This window comes from Molothrus aeneus, chromosome 6, assembly GCF_037042795.1.
Source record: "Molothrus aeneus isolate 106 chromosome 6, BPBGC_Maene_1.0, whole genome shotgun sequence".
In the NCBI taxonomy this organism is placed as follows: Eukaryota; Metazoa; Chordata; class Aves; order Passeriformes; family Icteridae; genus Molothrus; species Molothrus aeneus.
In genome coordinates, this window is record NC_089651.1 from 59,400,283 (window position 1) to 59,426,890 (window position 26,608).

The 26,608-nt window shown below is 42.3% G+C and overlaps 1 protein-coding gene across 2 annotated transcripts in view; it reads right to left on the reverse strand.

The window, feature by feature from the left end:
- Positions 1-26,608, reverse strand: part of PELI2 (pellino E3 ubiquitin protein ligase family member 2) — a 66,512-nt gene that overhangs the window by 29,932 nt on the left and 9,972 nt on the right. For both annotated transcript variants that reach the window (XM_066552212.1, XM_066552211.1), the window contains exon 2: positions 11,143-11,275. In XM_066552212.1, coding sequence (XP_066408309.1) covers positions 11,143-11,275 — 133 coding nt within the window. The remainder of the gene's footprint in view (positions 1-11,142; positions 11,276-26,608) is intronic.

Below are 26,608 nucleotides of genomic sequence, written 5' to 3' on the forward strand. Positions count from 1 at the left end.
ATTTTCAAGGCAAGGTGTTTTCCCCCAGTGTAGAGCAAAACAAGCTTTTGGTATATGAAACTATTAATAGAGAACTAGTACAGCAAGGCACAATCAGAAATTAGATTAATACAGTACTGATGATGCCAAAACATTCAGCACATTCTTGGCCTTTCCACTTTGCATGCAATTTCTTGCTGTTGTCAAAGTTATCTCAGTGAATTCCAAAGGTGAATCTTATTCCACTTCAAGTCTCCATGAGCCTGCGTGAAAAAGCATTCAATCATCATCATACTGCCTATAGTTAGCAGGCACTAAATAAATAGATTTTAAAGTAGTGAATGCTTCATGAGAAAGAATTATAATTGTAAATTACATTCTCCCTCCCAACAGTTTGTATCTCTTCTTTAACACTGCTCATCTATTTCAGTAATAAGAGGAACACTGTATCTAGATCCAAGCATAAACAAAAAAAAGAAAAACAAAATAAAGCAAGCATATAAACAGAAAAATCATGGCAAATAAATGTGCAAGCTTTTGTCTAGAGACAGTGAGTACATAATATTTGAATGAGGAGGATTTCTGTTTCAAAGAAAATCTACTTTTTATCTTCACTGTTCTTTAAATACACATTGATACACAACAGGGAGAAGAGTTATATAAGTGATAAAGAAGAGACATCATGTACCTGTAACAAGTGTCCTAAGTGCTCCCTCCTTCCTGTTCATCAAGCCTGAGAAACACAAGGCTGAGATAATCCTGGGACACTGGACAGGCTGATGAGGTACACAGATTCTATCTGTGATTTATGAACTTCTACTGGTGCTAGCAAGACATTTCACAAATTGGCAAGTGAAAGCTGGGAAAGTACTGCTGAAAGACAGCCTATGCACCATTTATGCACAATTAACAAATGATTCTGGATATGACATTTCCTTGAAGACAACTTCCTTGACTTCAAAACAAAGAGTACCAGAATCCTGGCAGGAGTTCAGAAAATGACTCTGCAGACACTCAAGGTTTTGGCAGAAAAATGACTGAAGGACAAAGGATTACAAGCTGTCAAACATCCCATGTACACAAACTGGCTACAGTTCCCTCTGGAGCGACCTTCAGCCAGGCTTGTATCAGCAACTAAGATACCAAAATTGCTATGGCCTTCTGGACACAGCTGAGTCAGGGCAGCCTTGACCAAACTCATGTGCTCTAAAGCAGCACATGCTGCTCAGCTGAGCCCCCCTGAGCCTGCAGAGCCCAAACCTGCACAGCCAAACCTTCAGCATCTTCCAAATGTTCCAACACAGGCTCCAGCCTCAGCCTCCGTGACCCTGACACTGCTTTCTCCACTGGGAAGGATGGTCTCCACTTGTGGACCTTGAGCATTGTTGTGGGCTTTTACCTAATGCAAAATGCCTTACTCAGAATCAATCTAGGCAGGACTGTTACCCTTGAGCAAGACTCTTTGGGTATCAGAAATCATCCAATTCACATTATTGCTCCGCCACCAGGGCTGCAGCCAAACATTGCCTGGTAAACACCGAACAGAATGGATTACAGCTCCATGGAAATTCCAACATCCACTTGTGGAGGCAACTATCACCTCTCAGCCTTTGCAGAGCCCAAATCCAACCTGAAGCAGAAACATCAGTTGTTACATTTCAAAATCTCCTTTTCCCAGATGTGTTTGAAGCCATCAAAGCCTTTGACTGAGGAAGGTGCCTCCACACTCCTGTTTCAAAGTGGTTTAGTGTTTTTAAGGCTAAATGAGGTAACTCACTGCCACCAACTAAAAACCAATTCTATTTCAGCCTGGAAAAACCTCAGTGCATTCAGAGAGCCACACTGTGTGATGGTGCTCTCCCTTGTCATGCTGTGTTTGGAATGCACAGATAGATTTTTATTTAGCATTATGGCTCAATTTTAATCAGAGGATTCCTACACAGAATTTCTCAGCAGTCAGAGAAAAATCAGAGCCCTACCTCTAAATTTAGCAAGTGCATCTTCATCTGGAGATGAAAAAAAAGTTCCTCAGAAAGAGCCTTGTTTTTATATGCATCACATAATGGCACAGTGATACTTTCAACCCCAGCAGTATTTGCTACTACAGTGCAAGATACCAAGAGACAACATTAAATAACCAAGGTATTTTTAACCAAAGAAAAGGGGAGTTAGAGAGAGTGTTTCCAGTAACAGGCAAGATCATAACACAAGGATATTTTAAGACATTCAGCACGGGCTGTCTCTTGAACAAAATTGCAAACATTTTGTTTTGACTTCTGCAGTTTATTTATTATACTCAAGTAGCAACAGAGTCAATTTTTGTGACAAAACACCAAACAAAGATTTGAGAAAGCTTGGAGGAGGAGGAGGAGGGATGAGTTAGGGAGAACACTCTATGTGCTTTATTGCAAGTTCCACAATCCAGCTTTCCAAGGCCAGCTTTTCCTTGGGAACAATCTGGGAGCAGCTGAAGCAAGGTCAGCTTTGTCCTCCCTGCCTCCCACCTGGACCACCCAAGGCACTGCCTCATTCCTGACCTTCAGCACTGAAGATTCTTTGGTGGGCTGAAGAAGAGACAGAGATGTGGAAAAGCAAATGCTAATGTAGAGATAACAGGAAAGATGAAAAACTTCTGCATGTTTTACACTCTAGCCTCTTGTCCAAAGTTTATAATGGTAAATGCCCATTATAGGAAGGCTACAAGTCAAAAGTAATCCACAAAACCTCCCCAAAATTTCTTTCGGGCCCCCTTCCAGCTTTTGTGCATTTGCTCTCGCTGTCCTATTCAACATTCCTTGCAAACCTTTGTAGGAAATTCAAAACTAGTTAGGCCTGTATATTTAAAGTCCATTGCCTCAAAGTTACAAATTACAGGAATCAGCCCATAACCCCTGCAGGGTTTCTTGATCATTCACACAATTTTATTTGCATTTATGAAGTCCAGAAATTCCGCTTTAGTAATACAAACTCTAAAAACCTCAAGCACAAAAAAGCACCTCTCCCTCACCTTCTCTAAATCTGATTTCTTTAATTGCCTCTTCTGGAATTCTGGGCTCATGCAGCTGAAATAAAGCTGGAAGAAACAGCAGCAGCACTGTCAGGAAGAGCACTGTCTGTGGAAGGGAACAGAAGCTCTGAGCCTCTGAGGCTCTAACTCACCACCCAAAGAACAGGAGAACAAGCAAGCTGCTACAGGTTCAGAAATTCCCTGGTCACCAGGGTGTAAATGTGCATGCTCTGGTCCCACCAAGCCCTGATTTTCAGAGGCCATCTGATACATCAAAAGAAAGCATCTTCTCTGTTAAACTTCTCTAGGATTTGAGGTTAGCAATAAACCCCAGAAATTTGCACTGCTGTAGTGAAAGTATAAAATGTGGTTTATCTCACCAGGGAAGTTCCATTTTCTTTTCAGATTCCCCTGCTCAAGAACACCCCTGACCAATGCTGAACAGAATTGCTTTAGACAGAAAAGTTTTCCAAGCTGCAACCTGGGAGTGCTATGTCATCTAAGCCTTCAATCAGTTGTGAAGTCTGGGAGGAGAAACAGATTTGTGCAGCTACAGGCCCTGGAAACAGAGCTTCTTTGGCCACATGAGTTTCATGAAAGAAAACTAAATACATAGAAACCAACCTTGTACTTGCTTCCCCTTTTCTTATCCTGGGGTTAGGGCAAAAGAGAAAGGAACATGTCTCTCGGTATCTTAAATTTACAAGGAGAGGTTCCCAGGAAAATCTCTGTTGTTGTCAACATCCAAGGCTGAAAGTGCAACAATTCAGGATGACCCCAGCTTGAGACAGATCCCTGCTCAGACACTGGCCTTGTCCTCAGGCCACAGTTCCCAGGAAATGTGCAATCCTCAGAGTCCAGAGGTTTTCAGGTGGCCAGGGAGGGATACCCCTCCCTGGTACCAAAAAGCAGAGAAGAAAGCATCCACCATTCCCTGGCTATGGTGAACTCAGGGGAAGGGAGATCCCTCAGAGCTGGGGGAAGACTGAACAGAGCAAGCTGAGAGTGCTGGGCCTTTAATGAGCTTCCTCAAGTCAAAGTGATAGGGATCTGCTGCTACTGAAATTAGAAGCCCGAAGTATAGATTACCACAAGCATTATCTCACAGCAGGCATCTGCAGAGTCCAGAACTTCTTGAAGAACTGGCAGAATCACTGTGGACAAGAGACATGCAGAATTTCAAGGCAAGTCTGTACAGAACACACTGGGTCTGACACAGAGGTCACCTAAGTACAAGCTCTGATGTAGGTCCAGTGGCTGGACTCGTTTGTTTTCATGGAAGGACACCTCAGGGATGATCAAAAAAAAAAGATAATGATCCTGTAGAAGCAAAGCCACATTGCTGAAGAATTCTGGATTGCTTTACAACTGCCAGAGAATTTCTGCAAGCAGAGCTGAAGGGCTTAGAGCATGCAGCCAATAAGCACTTTGCTGGGGATACATCCCTTCTAAAGAGATTATCAGGATAAAGTACTCCCTGCTTTCTCCTAAAGTATTTGTGAGGTCTTTGGTGTTGAATGAGAACAAACCAGCAGGATCTCAAAACAAAGTAAATCTACACCCAAAAAAAAGCATAAACATGTCTCAGACAAGAGACCTACAGAGTAGAAAGAGGAATCTTTGAATGTCACAAGAGAGTCACCCCTCTTAGTTCTTCTCTTGGCAAACAGATAACATTACTCATTTTACAGATGGAGTCATAAGAGACTCCCAAAAAGAGAAATATTTAGATTTTGTTCTTTCCTTCAACAAAATCTCTAAGCACGCTGGAAAACAAGTATTTTCTAATTTGTAAAACAGGAGTAGCAGCTGTTTGTTTCTTTGGAAAGTTACTGTTGGCCCATGATGCTTCAATTGCTTTCTGTGTTTTCAAAATAATTGCCCCTCTCAACAAAGCCTTGGAGCAGAGAAGTCTCATCTCCTCTTTGATGCAGTTCCAACTCCCCTGTTCCAGGAGAGCAATTCCATACTCTGACACACACTAGCTGACTTTTACAAACACAATGTTCCACCCATTTAAGACAATTTTGCTTGAGATAACAGGAAAAGCGTATCCATTATCAGCTGCCACATTCCCCTTGCCATGGCACTTTCTTTTGAGCATGAAACAACCTTTACAGAGAAGAGGGATTCCTGCATTAGACCTGCTGACAGTCCCAGGCTCTCACAGTTCTACAGAAGGCCCTGCAGTCATCAGGCTGCTCCCAGCTGGGCTCCAGCACAGCCCACCCAACCCCTGAACACCCCAGCAGATCCCCACCACTTGAATACTCCAAAGAGGATCTCCCTCAGTACTGCCAGCTTGCAGGGTGAGTTATCCCCAACAAGTTCCAAAGGCAGTAGCAGCACACAGGCAGAAATACTGTGCTCAGGCCATCCAGCTTCATTTGAGCCACACCAGATTGGGGAGTTTTCCTGACCTTTAGGAAGCTCAGAGCAGCCCAGCTCTCAGGAGACATGCAATTTTAAAACCAGATCCATTCCAGCCAATTGAGAGTCCAAACAGAATAAATATGAAACAGGACAGAGCTTCACCAGTACAGCAGGTGGTCCAAAATTTCCACTCTAAATTCTGGGGAATGGAGGGGAAGCATGCAGGAACCAGTCAAACTGGAACAAGACAGTTTTAAACAAGTCACGCTACATTAAGCTCAAGCTGTGAAATTTTCATCTTCCAGTGAAACAAGTGGCTCTACCAACTGTGGTACAAATCCTACTCGTCACTTTTCCCGTGGCACAAAGAAATCCAGGACATTCCATGATGGGCAGCAGGATTTGCAGTGTCTGACCTTACACTACAGCATTTAAACCTCAGCTGAGATGCAGCCTCTCCTTTCCCTGGTTCTGCATTCTCACAAGCCCAAATCCCCCAGGTTATTTCTGACATGGTCAAGGAAGCTGCAAAGTGACAGGTCCTGCACCGCAGTGCTCCCACAGCCTGGCTCCCTGCAGGAAGCCAAGGGAAGCGTATGGGGAAATGAAATGTTCCCCAGTTCCTTGACACCAGCCTGGTGATCACTGCATCCTCCTCTGCTTTCAAAGGGCACCACATTCAAGTAGAATCTGCTCTAAAATATTGATTTAGAGCAGATGTAGTTTAAAGAGAGTTTACAAGGAAAGCATTTTTTTGATCTTTTTTTTATCCTCTGAAGGGAGAGCATGAAAACAAAAAGCAACGTTAAGTCATAAAAAAATAATTGCTGTAGACCTCAGCAATTTTTAATTCCCCTTCCTTCACTAAACATCTGGGTTTTGTTAGAAAACACTATAAAATGATTTTCCAAAACCTTTGACACAGACCCAAAAGCTCAGGAGGGAGGGTTTCAAACCAAGTAAGAGTTGTTATTTATTCAGCCCTACCAGTGAAATTGGTGTAACCATCTTTTCCTGCCTAACCATTCCCTGCTATTTGCAAGGGCACAGGGATAGGGAGTTAGCATGTTAAGATGATGCTCATTTCATAGAAGAAAAGGACATTACACCAAGGAAACTATTATTCAAGCAGACTCAGTTTGATGAGCCAAGAAAAAGCTGATTCTGCACAAGCCAGGGCTCTTGAGACACCTATGCGATTAAGTTACTTCAGAACAAATTAGTGCTCCATGAACTGATTAGACCATAAATAAGCCCAACAGGAAAGGGAGAAGCCACTGACAGACACAGCATCCTCCTGACAGCAGCTGAGCTCTACAGCTCTCATTCAGCATGAACACCAAAAAGCTGTCAGTGCCAAGAGGATTGGTGGCCTTTTTACTCCCAATTCAAAGGACGTCAAAGCAGATGCAATATCTGCAGTAGATCACTAATCACAAGAATCCTATACTTTCATTTTCTCTCGTCACTCAAAGCACAAATTGCAGCTCTCTCCCCGACCTAATAATTATTCGTATGGCTGTGTTTTGTTCTTCTCCAGCAGCAGCAGGAAACTTGATTAGAGCTGCAGGAACCCAGCCAGTGACTATCCAAGCTGCTGTTGTGATAGCACAAAGCAGAAACCAACTCGGCAGGTAATTGGACTTGGAAGTCAAGAGAGATCTTCCTCAGTCAGCTTGAAATAGTAATTTCATTGGGGAGAAAATAGGTTACCTTTATCTACCACAGGTTACCAAAGGAAACTTTGATCCTGAGAAAGACAGACATAATAAATACCAAGACACACCGCCATAAAAAGATATTAAAGGTGGGGTTTTTCAAGTCTTCAGCAATTCAAAAGGTATTTGGAATCTTTTCTGCAGTCACTATTACACATGAAATCGCTTAGGAAAGCTCAACAGTCCCTTGTTAAAAAGGAATACTTCCAATTCTCAGCAGTTATATTCTTCTGCCCACTGGCTCAATACTTTGGAAAGTCTCAATTACCATCCATGCTGTAACAAGGAAATTCAGCCACATTTCCAGAGTAATCCTGAAGAGCTACTGTCAACAATCCCTGCTTCCTAATGCCATACTTCAGGTAATTCAAATGTATGTGAAGCCCCTTCTTCATTTCTCTAAACTTCAGGCCCGTGGAAATAATTCTGAAGCATCAGAAGCCAACAGAGAAATCCAAATGCTCTCAGAGCCAAAGTCATGGGGGATTCCAAGATCAGAGTTCCCAGTAACACCAGTGAGCTCAGTCTTCACACCAGCTGCCAGCACCCCTCTCATATGGGACTGGGGCAGGTCTCTCCCACTGTTCCCCAAAAAGAATCCCAACTAAAAATATCCAGCAAGAAGCCAGGGATGGTCATGAAGAGGAGCAATGAGGAGTAATGAGGAGTGAAGATTCACTTGTGCTTGGACAGGGCAAAGTGTTAAGCTAGTGATGCACTGAATCAAGAGAGTGAATGTGGACTAGAACAGGAACATCCACAATTTGCAGGAATTGGGATCATACAGTTTTATTTCCACATCATATTACTGACCTGCTTAAGATCTGCAAGAAAAACAGTGTCCTCAAAGATTACTCCACAGTGGTATTAAGCCAGTTTCATTTTCAGTCAGACACCTCTTTCCCTGTTAGACTCAAATATCTCCAACCAAAAAAAAGGCACAAATCCCCAAAACACAAAAAACCCTTATGAAAGTCTCCCTTATTCCTCCCAAAACCCACTGAAGTCCAGTGCAGCAACTCATCATTCCCAGGTGATTGTTCTAAAGACAACCTTTTATCCCACTCTCACCTGAAGTTCAGCACTTACTGGAAAATTTCTGCCCAAGTAAATCCTGAAATCATGTCAGTCACCAGCAGACAGTGACTGGAGTTTCACAGCATTAAATATTGTGCATGAAAACAACAGTGAACACAACTCAACTAAATGAAATAAACATTACAACTGACTTTTGACTTTGTTAAACAGCTCCAGCAGCTTGAAAATAAAAATCACCAACCCTAACCATAAAAATGTTGTTATGATGAGCCAAGAGCAAACTTACACCTATGAGTTTGGTAGCCAGAGGAAGGTTTTCACAAATTCTGTTACTGTGACTGATAAACCTTCCTCTTCTTCATCAGACCCAGATCAAGAGGCAAGGAATGGCCTCTCCTGTGATGTGATGATTTTGAAAGAAACTCTCTAATTCAGCAAAGGAGATTATTAAAAACTGAGTATGGATCTTTCTCAAGATAATGAAGACTCACAGTCCCCCATTCCCCAAATCCCTACCCCAGACATGTCCACACAGACAAGCTTAGAACAGCAGAAAAGTTTTAAGCTCTTTCTTACAGTAAAACTAATTTTGACAATGCTGGCAAAAACCAAATAGGGGAAAACACAAAATTTACTGAATGGTGCCAAAGCAAAGAGTTAATAAAATAGGTTTTGAAGTCCAGTGCATAATGTTGAAGAGATCAGTCTGTATTTTAACAATGACAACAACTCTGCAAAAACTTGAGACTTAATACCCTGTGCACTGCTTTTCCCCTAAATATATCCAGATACCCTCAAAAGGCCAAATATTTCTGAATTTTCTTCAGCACCTCAGAGTGGCAGAGTGGCAAAAAACAAGCGCTCAGTGGAAAAAAAACAAAAGGCAGTGATTCATATGCAATTAGCTCAGCTAAATTTACTACTGAAGCCATTGCTACTCCAGCTGTCCTTGACACCTGCACAGCAGGGACAATGGAACATGACAAGCATCCTCTTTCCATCTACTGCAGTGTTCAGGCTGACACACAAAATTGGTGACAGCCACAGTTCTTGAGCTGCTGCATTAATGCAATCAGCACAAAACCAGCCATGCACCTCATTCAAGCCTCTGTTTGTCAGAGACAACACCAATGGAGGCAGTCAGGGCTTCTCCCTCCTCTGCTAAATCCACCCCCCAAAAACCATCACTGCCCTACACTTGTGTTTTTACTCATAGGTTCAGTTACAGTGACAGACAAGCAGAACAAAACAGAAAATTGGTTAATTAAGTTAAAATCAATGATGTAAAGAGAGGAAACTTGTTAACATCCTATGCAGCAAAAGTTTTTTCTGGTTCATCTTTCTTAAATACAAGACTGAAAGACTGAGAGCTCAACTAAACTTTTGAGGTCAAGTTGCCCATTATTTTCTAAGAACTAAGCAGTTCACTCTTTATTAGCCCATGTTTCTTCAGGCATTTACACAAGTTACACGCAGAAACAATTCTCAGTAAAACAATTCAGGCTCTGGTGCCTAAGATGTGAGAAAAGCTGATGACAGCATCTTTAAAATCTAAGTGTCCTTTCTGTGCATGGGAAGAGCACTCACTGAGAGCCACTGCACCACTGTTCTGGCACACATCCACCAGCCCTGCCCCAGACAGCAGCACAAATACACAAAAGCTCTTTCTAAGGGTTCAGAGAAAGTGCAAAATCCATTCAACTTGACACATCTACCCGAATCCAAATGCTCAGAGGAAAGGCTTTAATGTCCCAGATCCTCTACTATCTTTATAAGGGCACTAATTTGTACAGCACACATATTTTATCTGCACTACAATAACACCACAGATGAACATTAACCAGATTCCTTGTGGTGTCTGCCAGGTGTTTAAATATTTTGCAACTCAAATGCTGAAATACTATCTGCAGTCCAAATGCTTAAGATCATCCAGTGAGAACATGTGTATATTTTTCATCCACTATGTAAAACACATTTTTCCCCCATTTGTTACATTTTAAGCAACAAACCAGAATTACCAACATATACTACAGCTCTATTCTGAAGGTTGATTTCATCAGGAAGATTTAACTCACAAAAGCTTTCATTTAGATAACAAAAACACTGTAAAATATTTCCTGTGACTTTTAATCCAAAAGACTCCACATTTATCTGCAGCAGGCAAGCCCTATACTGTACTCCAAGAGAACAAGCTCTGATATCGTGTATTTTGGTAAGTTTAGGCATATACTGTGTATTAGAAAATAAAACAATCCCATACTATATATTAAACAACATTCTTCTCTTGGTACATTTCTGAGCACAGTGTAGGTTCTCTCTCTCTGTCCCAAGAGATATTTCAGTGAGGTTAATTTCACACAAACCATCCTCTTGTGTGAGTCCCACCACAGAACTCCTCCTCCAGTTTAGCATGAACTCTACTCACTTCTTACTTTAAGAAAAAGGCTTTGAGAAGAGAGATAGGAAGAGTTTTAGCAGCCTGAAATACATTCCACCACCAGAATTCTGACCTGGACAGTTCTATACATTAATATGTTACTATGTTAATATATTAACTTTGCTGCTTTTCCTCCTTCACCCACACTCAACTCCAGGTAAAAATTTGTACAGTATCATTATTAGCAAGAAAAATTAAAGGCCCAAAGGGATCAGAACATTTTTCATAGCATGTCAGTTATCTCCCTGAAGAGGAAAGAAGTGTCACTCCAGTGAGAAAGAAACTAAAATACTTGTTGTGTTTTTATCCCAGGTACTCTATGGCTCAGATAAAGCAGCCAGCACTGACAGGAGCTTTCTGAATAGGGGCAGGAAGGTCAGATTATTTCACACCTGAGCTCACAGACTATTTTAAACAGGTAACTGGATTAAAGCTATATACCCCAGAAAGCAAATCCACTGCAGCCTCTTCATTAAACAGAAGTATCCTACAAGCACAGAATAAACAGGCAGCAAGGTAAATCAGCAGCAATAGCTGAGCTGCTCTCCACCCAGGATCATCAAAACCCAGGATGTGCCAGTGTCACGTACCTTTGAAGTTTGAGAGGGGGTAGAGATGACATGGACAGAGCTGGGTTTAACTCCACTTGCTCTAGATCGTTTATAAAGGGCAAATCTGCTTTTCCTGCGCCCCCTGTCACCATTAGGGAGGGATCCATTGTACCTGGAAAGAAAGGAAAAAAGTTTAGCATAAAACACCACCAGTCTGGAAAGCAGCAAAGGAGAGAGAGGTAATTTTGGCCACAATATTTTGGTATCATCAAACGCATGGGACAAAACAAAAAAAAAAAGTAACAATGGCTAAGTTTTGCTTCCTGAATTGAGCATTCAAACATTCTTTACCTACCAATGGTTGAAATCTTATTCTCATTTGAAATGTAATTAACTACAAATTAAATACTCCGTTTTTCAGCCACAGAGAATTTCTTCACCTCTATAATGCAAAGGAATGTAGAAGAACAAACTCTACATCTTCACTTGAATTTCAGAATGTAAGAAGTTCTAAAATGTTTTTACCCTACCACCCATCTGCCCACATCTCATGCAGGACTGGAAGAAGAACAGGGGCAACATGGAAAACCAAAGTAATTTATGGGCAAGTCAAACTATGAGAAAGGAATTTTACTCACAAAGAATGCTCTTCTAGTTGAGTCTCCTCCATTTTTTACAAAACTTTAATAATTAATAGATGAAGCCTTTAGGATTAAGGAAAGAGGATGCAAGTGTTTTTAATTTATGTGACTATCTGAAGCCTCACTAATGACTTTCCTTATCAGGTGTAACACAGGAGCCCTTGACAGTTCTTTCATCTCTCCCTGAGGACACAGACCCAGTGGATTAATTATTCAGAGAAGTCTGAAGCCTCCAGGGGACAGAGCTCCTTCCCCAGGGAAGGGAAATTTCTTTGCAATGCACAAGCATGGAATTCACCATCACCTCACCAAGATTTAGGTCAGGTAGAGGTTTTTCACCACCATTCCTGCCAGCTCTAAGCTGGAAGAGCTTTAAGGGCTTGACTGAATCTTCCATGCCTGATCCTCAGAGATTTCAGACTTTTGCCCAAGAAACTACAGATGTTATTCCACTGATAAATCTCTTCTGTCTTACTGGTGAGGTCTATTCTACAATGATTTCATATATCCCTCTCCTGCAGTCTTTGTGATTACAGGTTAACACTGCAGGCAGAAAAAGAATATGAAAAGGAAAGAGGCAGCAATGCAATAACCCAGATTTTTTTATCATTACATCCTGTATACATAATGGTAATGATACAAATATTACATCCTGTATATTTGTGTAACAGGAGAATGCACTTGGAGAGCCTCCCACCCTTCTAGGAATCCCAAGGACAGGACTGCTGAATGACTGAGCACGAGCAAGAACAGATTTAAGATAATTTTTATCTCAAATCTCACTGCTCTAGAACTTAAAACCCAGCCATTTAAAAAATGCACATTTAATACATGATGCTAAAGCCACAGAGAGAGTTGAGAGACTTCCAGCTGAACTTGTCCTCTCACTCCCATTTTCATAGGGAACACCACTGGGTCTTTCTGGAATATTAAAGGAGATTCCCTAACACAGCACAAAACCAACAAGAGTAAATCACTACTATTTCATGCCAGGCCTACTTGCAAATTTGGAAATTTGTTATTAACTCTACTCCAGAGAAGTGCAGCCTGTGGATGCTCATCACAAGAGACCAATCTCTAGAAAGATACATCAAAATGCTCCACAGGCAGCTTAAATACCAGCACTTCAAATAGGAATTATTTGATTCTGCACTTGAATATCCCTGGGTATGTGCACATGCTTTCTTTCAAAGTCACTGCTATCAGGAATATGCCAGCAAGTTTTAACTTGTTGAGGACAATATTCTTTCTACCAGTATTTTTATCTGGAAACCTAAAAAAGTAACAATTCCCTCAGAAATAATATATAACTACTATAGATCACCATTGCTAGCTTTATATCCTGTAATTATTGATTTTTCTTGTATAACTGCTAACAGTTAAAGCAGTTCCACTGGAAGTTAAAACCAGGCAAGTGGGGTTTTATTGTTTGGGGGGGGGTTTCCCTCATTTTCAGAACACAATTTTAACTGGAGAAGTCCACTCTATTTCAATTCAGGTCTCTGTGGGGTTTAATTACTTTTAAAATACATAAATAAAGAAGCTCAAGGTTAAAAGACCTCTTGGAGTCTTCAAATAGGAAGGAAATGCAAGCAAAGGAATGATGGACTCAGTCATCCTGATTAGCACCGATAAATTCTCAGGGAGGTTTTCCTTATGCCCATTTCTACATTTCCTTTCCACAAAGGGCAGGAGGAATTGAGTGGTAGTTTTATGATTTGTTATGCTTCAATTATAGACCTTCAAGTTTGATTTTGATCCAACAGTGGTAGAAAGAGCTGGGACAATTCCCAGGGACACACACATGCTTTAAAAGGGGGGGAAAAAAGGAGGGTGTGAGAAGTTGCCTCTTTCCACAACCAGCAGACACCTTCATTTTTCCTAGGCCAGGCCTCTCAAGTTGTTCCCCACAAATTAACCCTTCCCATGGCACTGCAGCCACACTTTTGCTTCCCAGCCCTGAATGAGCTCCATCCATGCCCAGTGACCTGGCAGTGGTGCCCTGGGATCCTGCCAGCCATGGCAGCTCCCTCCCACCTTCCATGCCCTGCTCCTGAGCAGCTCCATGCACAGCCTGTCCCTGCCTCCCTCCCAACAGGAGCTGCCCCACAGGACACAGCTGGATTCAGCACCCTGGAGGAGGAATGGCTGCCCACACCTTGCTGAGTCAGATTTTCTAAACACAGCCATGAAGAACTACAACAAAACCTGCCCTGCCCTCTCCTCTCCATCACTTTCTGCTCTTGCTTCCACTGAGCAGAGCCTGGGCAAGCACCAAGCGCCTCCCCCTGCGCAGCAACAGGATGGAATCACCTATGGAGAAGGGACTGGGATTGAGGACACAAATTCCCCATCAGCAAACACTTCCTCTCAAGTGTTTGGTGACTAAACAGCTATGCTTTCAAACCACAGACTTAACTCAAAGATGTACATTTCACCTAAATCAAAAGGGATTTCTACTCGGAAAAAATTTTTACTCTGTCTCATCACAACGCCACCCCACAAGCAGGAGCCATTTCCCATCTCCTCTGCACTCTTCCAACAGCTCCAGGATCAGCTCAGGGAGCAGCACATGAGCACCCAACTTTGTGTTTCACAAGAAGACCAGTGCTACCAAAAGAACAGCAGCTGGAACTCTCATTCGGCCACCAAAAACCCTGGAACAAATGTTGTTTCCAACTAATAAACAAACTAGGAAAAAATCAATTTCACCTATGGAGAAGATACATGGATTGAGAACACAAATTCCCCATCACCAAACACTTCCTCTCACAACACCACCCCACAAGCAGGAGCCATTTCCCATCTCCTTTGCACTCTTCCAACAGCTCCAGGATCAGCTTAGGGAGCAGCACATGAGCACCCAACTTTGTGCTTCACAAGAAGACCAGTGCTACCAAAAGAACAGCAGCTGGAACTCCCCTTAGGCCATCAAAAACCCTGGAACAAATGTTGTTTCCAACTAATAAACAAAAGAGGAAAAAATCAATTCCACAGCAACAGAACAATCATTTCTGGGAGCACTCTGCTCACACACAGATGTGTGGGGCACTTTGGAAGTTCTCCAGATGTTCATCAGACCAGCACAGGTGGAAGGAGCAGTCCTGTACTTTTCCAAATGCTTCTCAGTGACAGCAGCACTGGGACAAGCTGCCTCATGAAACCTCCTGGGATAATTATCTCAGTTGATAGCACTGTTCCTTGCAAATAAGGGAGTGGTGCTGGCATGGGCTATGGGCACCATAATTACCAAAGCCAGTTTCCTACAGATTTACATCAAACACTTGACGAGTTTGGTATACAATGAGCTGCAAATTCCAATTAAGCTTTTCCCATGGCTGGGATGTGTAATGAAAGCCTCTCCTCCTCCTGGATTCAGGGCTGTCTGGAGAGCAAGACCACACTTGCTCTCTCCCACAGTCCACTGTGGCAAGCTCCTACTTTCTACAAGTCTTGTACTACTTGTACTACTACAAGGACTTGTCTACTTCAGACATTAGCAGCAAGCTTTGAACTATTTGTCAGAAGGCTTGTTACACAAGCTTTTTTGGTTTATGTTTATTTTGGCTTTGTTTAAAAAAATAAAAATAAAAAATCCAGCCTAGACAGTGGTAAAGAGTAAATGACAGTTCTGTTCCTTGGTACAACAGCTCCAAATCATGACCTGCACCTTGGAAAGTTTGACTTCAACTCAAGGAAGTCCTCCTTAGAATTAAGGTATCTATTAGCTGACATTGAAGGTGCTGCATGTAGCTGATTTTTTTTGCAATGCTATCAAAATACAAGCCATCATAAAGTTAAATACTTCTGCATACCTATGCAAACTACCTCCCAAAAGACTAAAACTGAACAACTCCTGATTTTCACCGGTAATATTTGCCCCAGACAAAAAAAGAATACTTTTACTTTGCTTTCCTTGTCTATTAATAACAGATCCACAGCACACCTCGTCATTTTTGGATGAAAACCATCCCAAATGACAGACTTGGCTATAAACAGATGAGATGCTGCAGTTCAGTTGTCTCCATAGTTTTAGTAAGTCAAACAGCACATCTCTGCTCACTAAACAATAAAGCTGCAGAAGCAAAATCAGGCTTGAGTAAATCCTCCCTTGTAAGTACATTCTGATCCCATATTTGGTAGAATCCTGTGCAACCTACTCCACACATAGCAAACTTCAGTTTGTGCTTACACTGTATTTTCACCTTCCCTGAGCCAGTGTGGTCCCACACTGCTGCCAAAAGCAGCAGTCTCACCTTTCATTTTTTAATTTGTTCCCACTACTTCTCTCCTTGGTTCACATGAAGGGGAAACAAAACTAGATTTATGTTATAAGTTCAGTTTTAAAACCACATTCCTCACTCTCCAGCCCACTGCAAAGCCACAGAAGCACTTGTATCAGCAACATGGAAACCAGCAGGGAGCAGGAGGGATTCCCTTGCAAGTGCTACAAGTCTACAGCTTTCATGACATCCACCACATATGAAGGCTAAAGATACATTATTCACCTTTATAACACCCAGCCCCAGAGCTTTTCACAGCTCCACAATCCAGTCCTGACTAACTGGAAAACCCTCTGCTGCTGAAGCATCCAGCACTCCCTCCCTTGAACACACGTAGAAAAGGAAAGAGTCACATGTTTATAGCAAAACGCAAACAGAAAGCTTCAACATCCACAAAGGTGACAACAAAATAAGTGTATTTGTGTTTCCCTTTATATAATATCACTGCCAGAGTACTTCATAGTCTTTACACGCTCTTCCCTTGTATCAACCTCAACAATTCATTTTGTGTCTAGTAATATTTCAGCAAAAGAATGGCTAAGGATTTCCTTTTTTTAAATAAAAAGGCAAGAATTATTTCAAACACATTTTTCTGCATCAGAGCTTCAGAAAACAAGCAGTTGCTGTCTGCAACTGGCAATTTATCTGAGAATTTCAGTGAAACAGAACAGTGAAGTTATTCTCAAACTCAATCTCATGGGGAAGAGCTGCCAAATAGAAAAGTAAAGCTAAGGAGTACTTCTGTACCAACAGGATACTCCTGGTTCATTTCCTCCTTTGAACTGAGTGCTCTGGTGTTCTATCAGTGTCACAGATATTAACTCAATATGAATTTAGGTCTCAGCTTGTCCCCAGCTGATTGCATGCACTGATGTGTGTCCCAGAAGCAGCTCCACCACCAGAGCTTTGCTAATCCTGCTCCTGTTGGGGAGTTCTGGCAGTCAACACACAGCTGCTCCTTCAACAGCTTCACAGATCTCTACAGCAGATTGCAAGGAACACCTTTAATGCTGAGGTTTCTTGGAGGCTGGAAGGAGGATACTGTTTTATTTATACTGTTTTATCCTTGTTGCCTTCATTCCCAGGAGCTCAACAAGCCCTGAATGACCAGAAGGTTTCCTTTCCCCACTGCACCTTTGGAAAAGTGCACAGCTGCTTTCTGAGGGACAGAACACAGAGCTGGCAGTCACCTGCTCCATCCCCAACCCAAAGGCTTGATCCAGTCAATCCATGATACCTCTGCTTGAGTTAGTCTGGAAAATCCAGGCCTCCCCACTGTGTTTCAACATTTTTAGAGTGAAAACTTTCCCCATGCACACAGCAAGGGACATCCAGGTCAAGCAAGGGAGATCCAGGTCAAGCAAGTCTCCTGCACTTCCTGCCAAATCCACCAAAGAGCTTAAACAACCTGTTCTCTCTTCCTTCTCACAGCAGGCTCACGTGCTAGAAGATTAATTCTCACCAGATTTTGCTTTCTTTCTGAAGGAAAATGTTCTAAGTAGTTACAAACACAAAACTAAAGTAGTATTGAGTAGAAAGGCTACAGCAATAAGCAACTCATGGATAACCAAAGGGATTCCATCCTTTGATTAACAAAAACCACTGATCCAAGACCTTTGGTTTATGCAACCTGGGAGGAAGCTCTGAGGGAAAGACACAGTCCCACCTCAGACTCTGCTGGCTAAGACATCTCCATAGGCATAAATGCTTCCTAATCACTACCAGTTGTACAGCTTAACAAAGCCAGTCTTCCTGCAGAGCAAGAAAATCCAAACCAGCAAGTTCCAAAGTCTCAAAGAATCTCATCTCTTCACCCAATTAAAAGCAATGTTTTTGCATCTGTGAATTTGATTATCCATAAGAAAGGTATGTTGGAGTTATTAATTGTGGCTATAATCAGTTTGGGGCTGTTTTTTTCTTTGCTTCTGAGACAAGTGTTTGTTCTTACATCTTGCATTTGTGAGGTCATTTTACTCTCATAAAACACTTCAGGAAGCATTCCCTTCTCCAGCACTTTTGGAACGCTCCTTGGCACAGTGATCAGCCCTGTGTGTTCACCACAAGCATTCTCCTCTCCAGCACCAAATTTTAGTACTCCTTGCTGCAGTGATTCAGTGAAATGCAGCCTGGCCTGATCTGTGCCATGACCCCAGATTTCTTCAGAGAAAAGGCTGATTTGCATCACTGGCTCATGATTAGGAGCCAATTTTAATTACTTTTTTTTTTTTTTAGCTCCCTTTCAAAAGTTGCTCCTACCATCAGGAACCCAGCAGTGAGCCACCCCAAAGCCTCATGTTACACTCACAAAACTTTTATGTTCACATCCACCCAGCCAGCCCCATGGATTAGCTGAGCACACAGTAAAAGGTTATGTACACCACAAAAAAAAAACAACAAAAAAAAAAGCTTTCAGAGGTACCTACTGCAGATCAGATAAGCCAGAACCTACTTTTCTCCTTCCCAGGGTATACAAATTAAGTAGAACCTTATCTGCTGGAAACACCACAAGAAGTCACATGTGCAGTAGCTGAGGTTCTCCAGGGTGACCTTAATTATTCCCTGGTGTTCTGGAGCAGAACTGGTCACTCTTCTGGTTTGGGAAGGAAAGGCTATTCCTGGCTGCTGTGGCCTCCTCCTGTTCCCCCCACCTCCAGCCACCCAGAGATGAAAGGATCTGGTTAACCCTACAGATCAGGTTAACTCATATTTGCAATTATTCCACTCCACACATCCCCCTCCAGCACCAGCAGGGCTACCCTGCTATTAGAACAGCTGTAACATAAGAGCAATAGAAAATCAAGTTTGGTTCAGGAGAATATTTATAGAAAATACAGCTGACTAATCCCCATGCATGTTTAGCTTACGTAATAGAGGCACTTGAAGAAAAACCCACCTGATCTGTGTTAATTTCACTCTATACAGAAAATTAAAGGATGCTCTTGGCTTGCAATTACCAAAAGGATTGTGTAAGAACTGCTTTGAAACAGCTTTATTTACACCACACATCCAGCTTCCTCCAAGATTCCCAAAACTCTTGGCTATTTTGATACTCTTCTCCTCACTGAGGGGCAGAGAGAGAAATTCTGGAGTAAAATAATGCAGAAGTAACCATCCCCAAGTGAGGGGCACAGGAGCCAGGGCTTTATTACTGCAGCTATTGGCACAGAAGACCAGGGAGACGCAGTCAGGAATACAGAAGAGCTGGTGTTTCTCCTGGGCTAGGAGAAACTTTCTGCAGAAACTTCTTCCTACACTCCTTGATTTTTCTTAACAAGTAGCTTGTTACTTGTCCCAGATTATTTTTCTGGAAAATAATTTGTTACTTTTGTTTTTGTGAAATCAAAGACAGCTGTGCAGGTGGCACAAGAGCTTGATTAAAGCTGACACTCTGGAGGAATCCAAGGAACAGGCTGATGCAGCCTGCTAGAGCATCAGGATAAGCTTCAATTAATGCAGTCAAATAACCTCAAGTTCCAAACAACTTAATAGCTAAAAACTCTCTAGGCAGGGATGACGTGAGTCTCACAACATAAAACACAGATAACCATGATATGACCAGGGAAAAAGAAAGGGAGCAACTTTAACAGAGAAAAAACTCCATTTAAGATATTATTATACAATTCCAACAGAAGTAATATGCCAGAAGAGCATTAGAATGCAAGAGGTTTCCCTTTCAGAAAGCAAAGGGTAAAGGGTAAGGAAACCTCTTTTTTCACACAATGATTTCCTTACCAATCCTTATTTCCAACATTTTACTGCTCCCCCCAGCACTCACTTAACAAGGAGGCAATTTTATTGAGTGCTCTAAGCCCATCTCCAAAGCTGCCAGCTAAAACCATTCCCCACTGCAGAAAACCAGCAATGCTAGTGCACAGCAAAATACAGGGTATAAACTAATCAGGTTCATTTCAAAGCATGCTTTTTATTCCAGCTACATGAGCACAAGAGGTGGGCCAAGCACCATGTTTAGAGAACCCTCTTTCCAACCCTAAACCTCTCATAGCACAGAGGAAATGCTGCTCATCTGACAAGGATCCATAATCCACCAAATGCCACTGGAATTGTTGGATTTGGTCTTTGGTTAAATACACACAGATACAGCAGAAAGTGAGACCTGACTTTCACTGCACTCAAAACAAGTCAGAAAAACATAAAATCACTTTGCAAGCAAAGTACTACACCCAGCTGGGTTTCAGTGCACAGGAGGAAAGAAGGGAAGGAGGAATCCTGTTGATCCACACCACCAGAGGCTTAGGAACCACACAGCTTTGTTTGGAGACTATTTACAGTCTGCTCCTAAACATCACATCAAGAAAAGGCTGCAAGTTTCCAAACTGAGACAAATTAGACTTCACAGCATGCAAGGGGATGAGAGACCTCAAAACCCACCTGCCCTGACATTCTGAACATTCTCCTATCTGTACTTCCCACATGCTCCAAGGTGCAAAACCAAGCTGCTCAAATTTTAGCCTGAGGAATGAACAGTAATAACACCACATTACTGAATAACACCACATTACTGTAGTGCAGCTGAAACTGCACTACATTAAACATTATGGAGGAAACTACATTTCACTCAAAGGAACATTTGAGCCTTTTGAAAATAAAAGCACAGTCCCAACAGTCAATTCCTAAGAAATCAAGTGCTTTCCCTAAAACCCTGTCAAGGACTATTTGATAGTTCACATTTTCATAAGAAAAGGTGATAGCTTTCTCATAACTTCAGTTCACCTCCAAATGGCAATGTCATTTTTGTGATTTCACAGACAGTGGAACAAGTTCCAGGATGTCTGTTACAGCTTTTTCAAACACTCAAGCATAACAAGAATAGTCTTAGGTTGGTTTCAGTACCATTTAGCACAGAGGAAGAGAGAAAATTTGCATCCATTTTGTGAATATAGGTGATCTCACCAGCAGTGCACTGAATAGAAAGTGAGGTGCTCAACTACTGCATCCTGAGCTGCAACATCTGAGTCTAATTCCATCAATTTGAACATTCCTTTTAGTTTCCCAGGGAAAAAGACACCCTTACAAATGCACAGCTCCCAGTTCAACCCCAACTGCTGAATAGAATCCCAAATATTTGCCTCAGAAACAGAAAATAAAGAACTGGGTTTTCCTTCTTTGTAGCACTTGCAAGCACTGCTGCCTCTGAACACAGCAGCTTCCTTAATATCACTGATTCTGCACTATATCAACTGCTCCGTGGCACAAGCTGTCAAAGGGAAGATAATCTACTGCTCTGCCTGCTCCTAGCATGTTTAGAGTGGGTAAGTAAAGAGAAAAAGCAAAGAATTACATTTCTGCCTGTTCTTGGTTAGCAAATGTGTTATGTGCCCTAAAATCCAGGGCACAGAATAAATTACTCTTCATACCCTGTCTGAAAGAATTACCTGAAACCTACTGGTACAGAGGCATCACAGCACTGCTGTAACTGTGGGGGCTTTTTTAAAAAAAGTCTTAATAAACCAGAAATTAACAGTGCAGCAGTGCAGAGAGCTAGACTTCAATATATCTTCTTCAGACTTAAAACACACTGACAGCTTACTAATTCAGAGCAACCTTGGGTGTTTGCTTTTATCATCATCTATAACAAAGTTAATCAGACATCTCTAGCCAGGAAAAGATTTCTGCAAAGCCATTAGGTGTTTACTGCTGATCAGCAGAATGAATTCTGATCTATGTACCTTCATGACAGCAAAGCCTTTCAGTTTCACACTTTCACTGATAGAATTTTGAGATTTGCTTCCCTTAAGAGGGTTTCCCAAAATGCTACATAAAATAAACATTGACCTTTCACAGGCCTCAGAAAACACCACTTACTAAGAATGAATCAAAGCAACACAAGTGATGAATTCCTAATGTTTTTCCAGGTCCAAATGCTCAGAGATTCTGATCTCTGAAGAATCTCACTACAGAGCTTGGTGAGGCAGGGCCTGCACGGGAGATCTCTGCAGATGGGAGGGCATCTCCTCCTCACTGAAGCAGCAAGAGACTTTTGTGCAAAACAACCACACAAGACTGTGCTCACACACAGATGCAAGCTCTGAAACCTTGCAGCCACACTGAAGGCTCTAAAGCAGACAAGTTCCCTAGAGCAAAACTCTCACTCAGCTCCTCTGCAGGGCTATTCCAACCTGCCTACTTCTGGTTAAGCTCTGCAAGCTGAAGTTTCATTCCAACAGATATTAAGTAATGTGCACAAGTGGCACAATGGCTTGTAGAAAAGAAAATAAGTTTAAAACCACAGATAGCTCTCCCTCAAATTATTTCCTTTGGAAATCTAGCTCTTTTTCTCTGCCAACACCCACAAAGACAGACAGCATACTATTACTATTTTTGTTCACCAACTTTCAAGAAAACAAGCCACCCCATATGTTTCTCTCTATTTCTTTAGACTCCTTTGATTTTAAAGGCAAGGACGCCCTATGGGGCAAACCAGACCAAGAAAACAGAGGATCTGCTTAAAGCAAACTTTCCCCAAGTACAGGCCATAATATCAAACAGCATTACAGGACTCAGAAGTAGCTTTTGCAAGCCAAATGGAAATTCAGCTGTGGAAATAAAGCTCATGAGCCCAAGACTGAAATTGGAAGTGCATTGCCCAGCAAAGCATGACTGCAGGAGCTAGTTCAGAGACACAGAAATCAAGTAATTGATTACAGCTGCCTGGCTCCAGAGATTCCCTGTTGCCCTCAAGTTTTTATACCTGACATCACTCTCCATAAGGGCACCTTGGCCATGCTGCACTGTTTCCAGCTGAAGAGGGGAGTGGTACAATGCTTAAGAGCTCTGCAGCTGCTGCAGTGCATGAGGATGTGCAAGACTCAGATTATGTCTGTACTATCTCGTTTTTATGTAGGTTTTGCAAGATACCAAATTCTTTCCTCTCCTCCCTTGCCCAGCTAAAGGTGCTGCATGTGCATTTCAGAACATAAACCTTTCCTACTCTGGCAATTCTTTGGCATTATACCCATAGGAATATCTCTAAGGGTGTCTCACAACTGTTTTCCTTTGCTCCTACAGCCCTATCAAAAATAAGCATTTGTAGAAATCTCTCAGGCTGCACCACCTTGAGGGGGAGCAGGAGATAAGAATGACATCCAGAAATACTCACACCCCATCAGTTTGTTTCAGTATCTTTGTAGAATTCAGAAGCAATTCTCTTGGAACTGCCTATTAGAAAGGAACAAGCCTGAAATCTACTGGAGAGGCATTCATGTCTGGACAAATCCCAAATTTTTCCTTTTAGAGTTCCAGCCAAGGACAAAAATCCTCCACGAGGCTATTTTACAACCACTAGGAAAAGAAGACTTTCCACATCCAGAAAATTTAAATGTTTGAGTAACACAGAAGACTATTCTTAGCTCTGAACTGAGCTCATCCATGAGGCAAAATATGAGGCTGCTAAACTACATGAGACATTGCTGACGATTCTCAAAGCAGTTTCAGGTTGTGTTCAAAATAACTCCAAAAAGCTGGTTTTCCAAGAAAAGGCAACACTCAGAGTTATTCACTTCTACACCCAAACCTCTCCTAGATCCATCCCTCAGTCACCTGGGGTAGCAGAACATTTGTGTCCATTCCCACTCACTCAAACTCGACATGCCAACACTGTTATTACTACTGCAGGCAGCAGAGGTGAAGCACTGGTAGTGACAAGGAGAACAATGAAAAAACAAGGAGTTTCATAAGCCAGGGAACCAGCAAAGCATGATTTCCTCTGGGCACATGTCTTGCAGTTGGATTCCTTCTTTGTCTACTGAGGTGACAGCTCCAATTGAAGCTTTTTCTCAGAGGTGAGAATCAGTCACATGGATTCCCTGATGTCTAACAAGGAGGGGGGTAGGAAGCTCATTCATCTTTACAGCCTCTCCTCACCAGAGCTCAAATAGCATCGGGAGGCTGTGGAATAAAATGAGTTCAGTGACATCCTTCATTTCCAGTTACAGACTACAACCTCACCTGTCACTACATCTCTCAGTAAATCACAGCATATTCACCAGAGGCAGATGGAAAATGACTGGGAGAGGGAGCCCATGGTGCCAGCAGAGCTGAGGCCTCAGTGTCCTCCTGCAAGAAAACTGCCTGGGCAGCCAGGAGCAGCGACTGCTTCTCTCCAGCTGTGGCATCACCAGCCCAAAAGTGACCCCTTGTTCTGTGCCAACAGCAGATCCTCCACAGCTCATCCCACGGCACAAACAGCAGCAGTTCCAGAGGCTACTGATGCCTTGTGAAGGCTGAGCTAGAACAGAGGCTGGACAGAGCTAAAGAACAAAGGAGGGATTTACCAGGAGGGCTCAATGGATCCACCTTGGGCAGCACAAGAGCCCAGCCAGGGTTATTCTCAAGATGGACGCAAAACGGTCGCAAAATGTCACTGGTCACGGGGTCTCACTTTTATAAATTCTGCTCCATTTGCATATTAGAGCTAATTGTCTAATTCCAGCTTTACCCCATGAAGTCCCATCCTCCTTGTTTTTCTCTCTTCAGTCCATCATTGTTTATGCTCTTGAGCCCTGAGATTTGGATCATTTGTCCTTGGTGCCCAGCTGGAGCAGGAATTGTTTTGTCTCCCTGCTCTGTGCACAGAGCTCACCATCCCCAAACAAGAAGCCCAGACCCACACACTAAAGCAGCACAGAACCTGAAAAATACAAAAGCTAAAACCTGAGGCATCACTACAAGCAGTTATGACCATCAGTGAAACAAATACCTGGTTCAGAACTTCTCCAGATTTTAACCAGGATTCATTTATGCCAAGACAAACTGCCCATCTGAACAGTCATTATTTGGACTTTTGTTCTTCCAAAATAAACAACATAACAGGAAACTAAAAAGTCCTATCAAATTCTGCTTGCTATACCAAATTTTTTAAATTTTGACAATAGCTGTCAAACTGCATTGCTCTGTACATCAAATAAACTCAATATTTCTCCAAATACAGAGTAAAGTCTAGGAAGAAAAGCAGGAAGAAATGAAATGTGTGTTATCCCTAACCAGACCAGCCTTTAGATTTAATAATGACTAAGTAAACAAAGGCTGCTCACAATCACTCACACAAGCTTCACTTAGGTCAGGCACAAGTAAGAATGGTGCAGGAGGTGGGAGAACATTCCTTTGGACACATGGTTACAATAAATGAGTTGTTTTTACAAATGAATACACTTATTTTCTGGATATTAAAGAGCATCATACATTCTTATCTTAGTTTAACTCAGCTAAATGTTTTGGTCTCTTGACTTAGGCATGACAAACTGATCTTTAATGCATTTCTCAGTCTCTGCACAGCACAAAGCATCCCACTTTTACCACCTGACATATTCATAACTAATTTCCTCAGCCCACAAAAGTGAGACAGCTGGTTTTTCTCAACTGTCATCTCTGCCCAAAACTTACAAATAAGCTCATATTCCTTCTGGCTTGGGTCTGAATAGAGTCTGCAACTGGACCCCAGCCAACCCCAAATCCAGTTCCTTCCTTCCTGCCTACAATGGCCACAGAATGCCCAGAGGTGAAAGAGCAAATCACTTTTTCCTCTATCTGCTTGCCCTTTCACAAAGCATCATTTTACCATTGTTGTCTCTACACCAAGAGATTGCCAGTAGGTAAATCCATAACATAAACCAGTGTCCTCCAAAGAGCTGAAGGTGCAAACCAGCAATACGTGATCAGAAGCCAATTCCTGAGTTGAATTTGAAGTCACATTGCACATAATAAACTAGGAGGGTACATGGAGCTTGACTTAGACCCGGTTAATCACACTTAAACCCTGGCTTTGCTTACAGAGGGAACTGTGCTTTCTGTAGTCTCCCTGCATCCTTACATGGAGAGCTATTTGCTGGATAACACCAGTCTCTGCATGCTGGAAACTCTGAACTTGCAATAAAGCTGGATATATGGCGCTCAGTTCTGCAGCTGGAAGTGGAATTGCACAACCAGAGATAAGGCACAGCTAAGTGAGCAATGGAACTCCAGCATTTTGTGCTCAAACATGGAAAAAGGCACCAAACCCAAGTCAAAAGTTAAAGCTCTTTTGCTCTGACAGCAAGCAGACTGAAAATACTGGAAAAAACCCAGCTTAGTTATCTTTCATAGTCAAAAGAAAGAACATATCCAGAGATTTTGGGCACAGGGACTCATTACCAAAAAGGGTAGAAAAAAACATTTGGGTATTAAGAAAATATTTATGGAAATTACAGGAAAAATTCGCAGTGCACATCCCTAAAAGCAAACAAGCAGCTTGCAGACTCTGGCACCTTGAGCAAGGCATCTCACCTAAGGAACAAATCCCAGCACAGTCAGTGAGACCAAAGCACTGCAGCTCCCATGGCCACTGCCCATGGAGGCAGAGCCTGCAACCTCCCAAAGGCCAGCAGCACCCAAGGGCAGCTGCACCACCAGTGCTGTTCTGAGGCATCTCTCATCTTTCATTTTCATTCCTCCAGTGAAGCCCAGCCTAAAACAAAAGTGGAGTAAAAAAACCATGCAAGGCTTGTCCATTTGGCTGTTGCCCAACTTCCTTCTCCAGTTTTGCTCTGATGGAAGAAGTTATTCAGCTGCTCACATGAACCAACACCT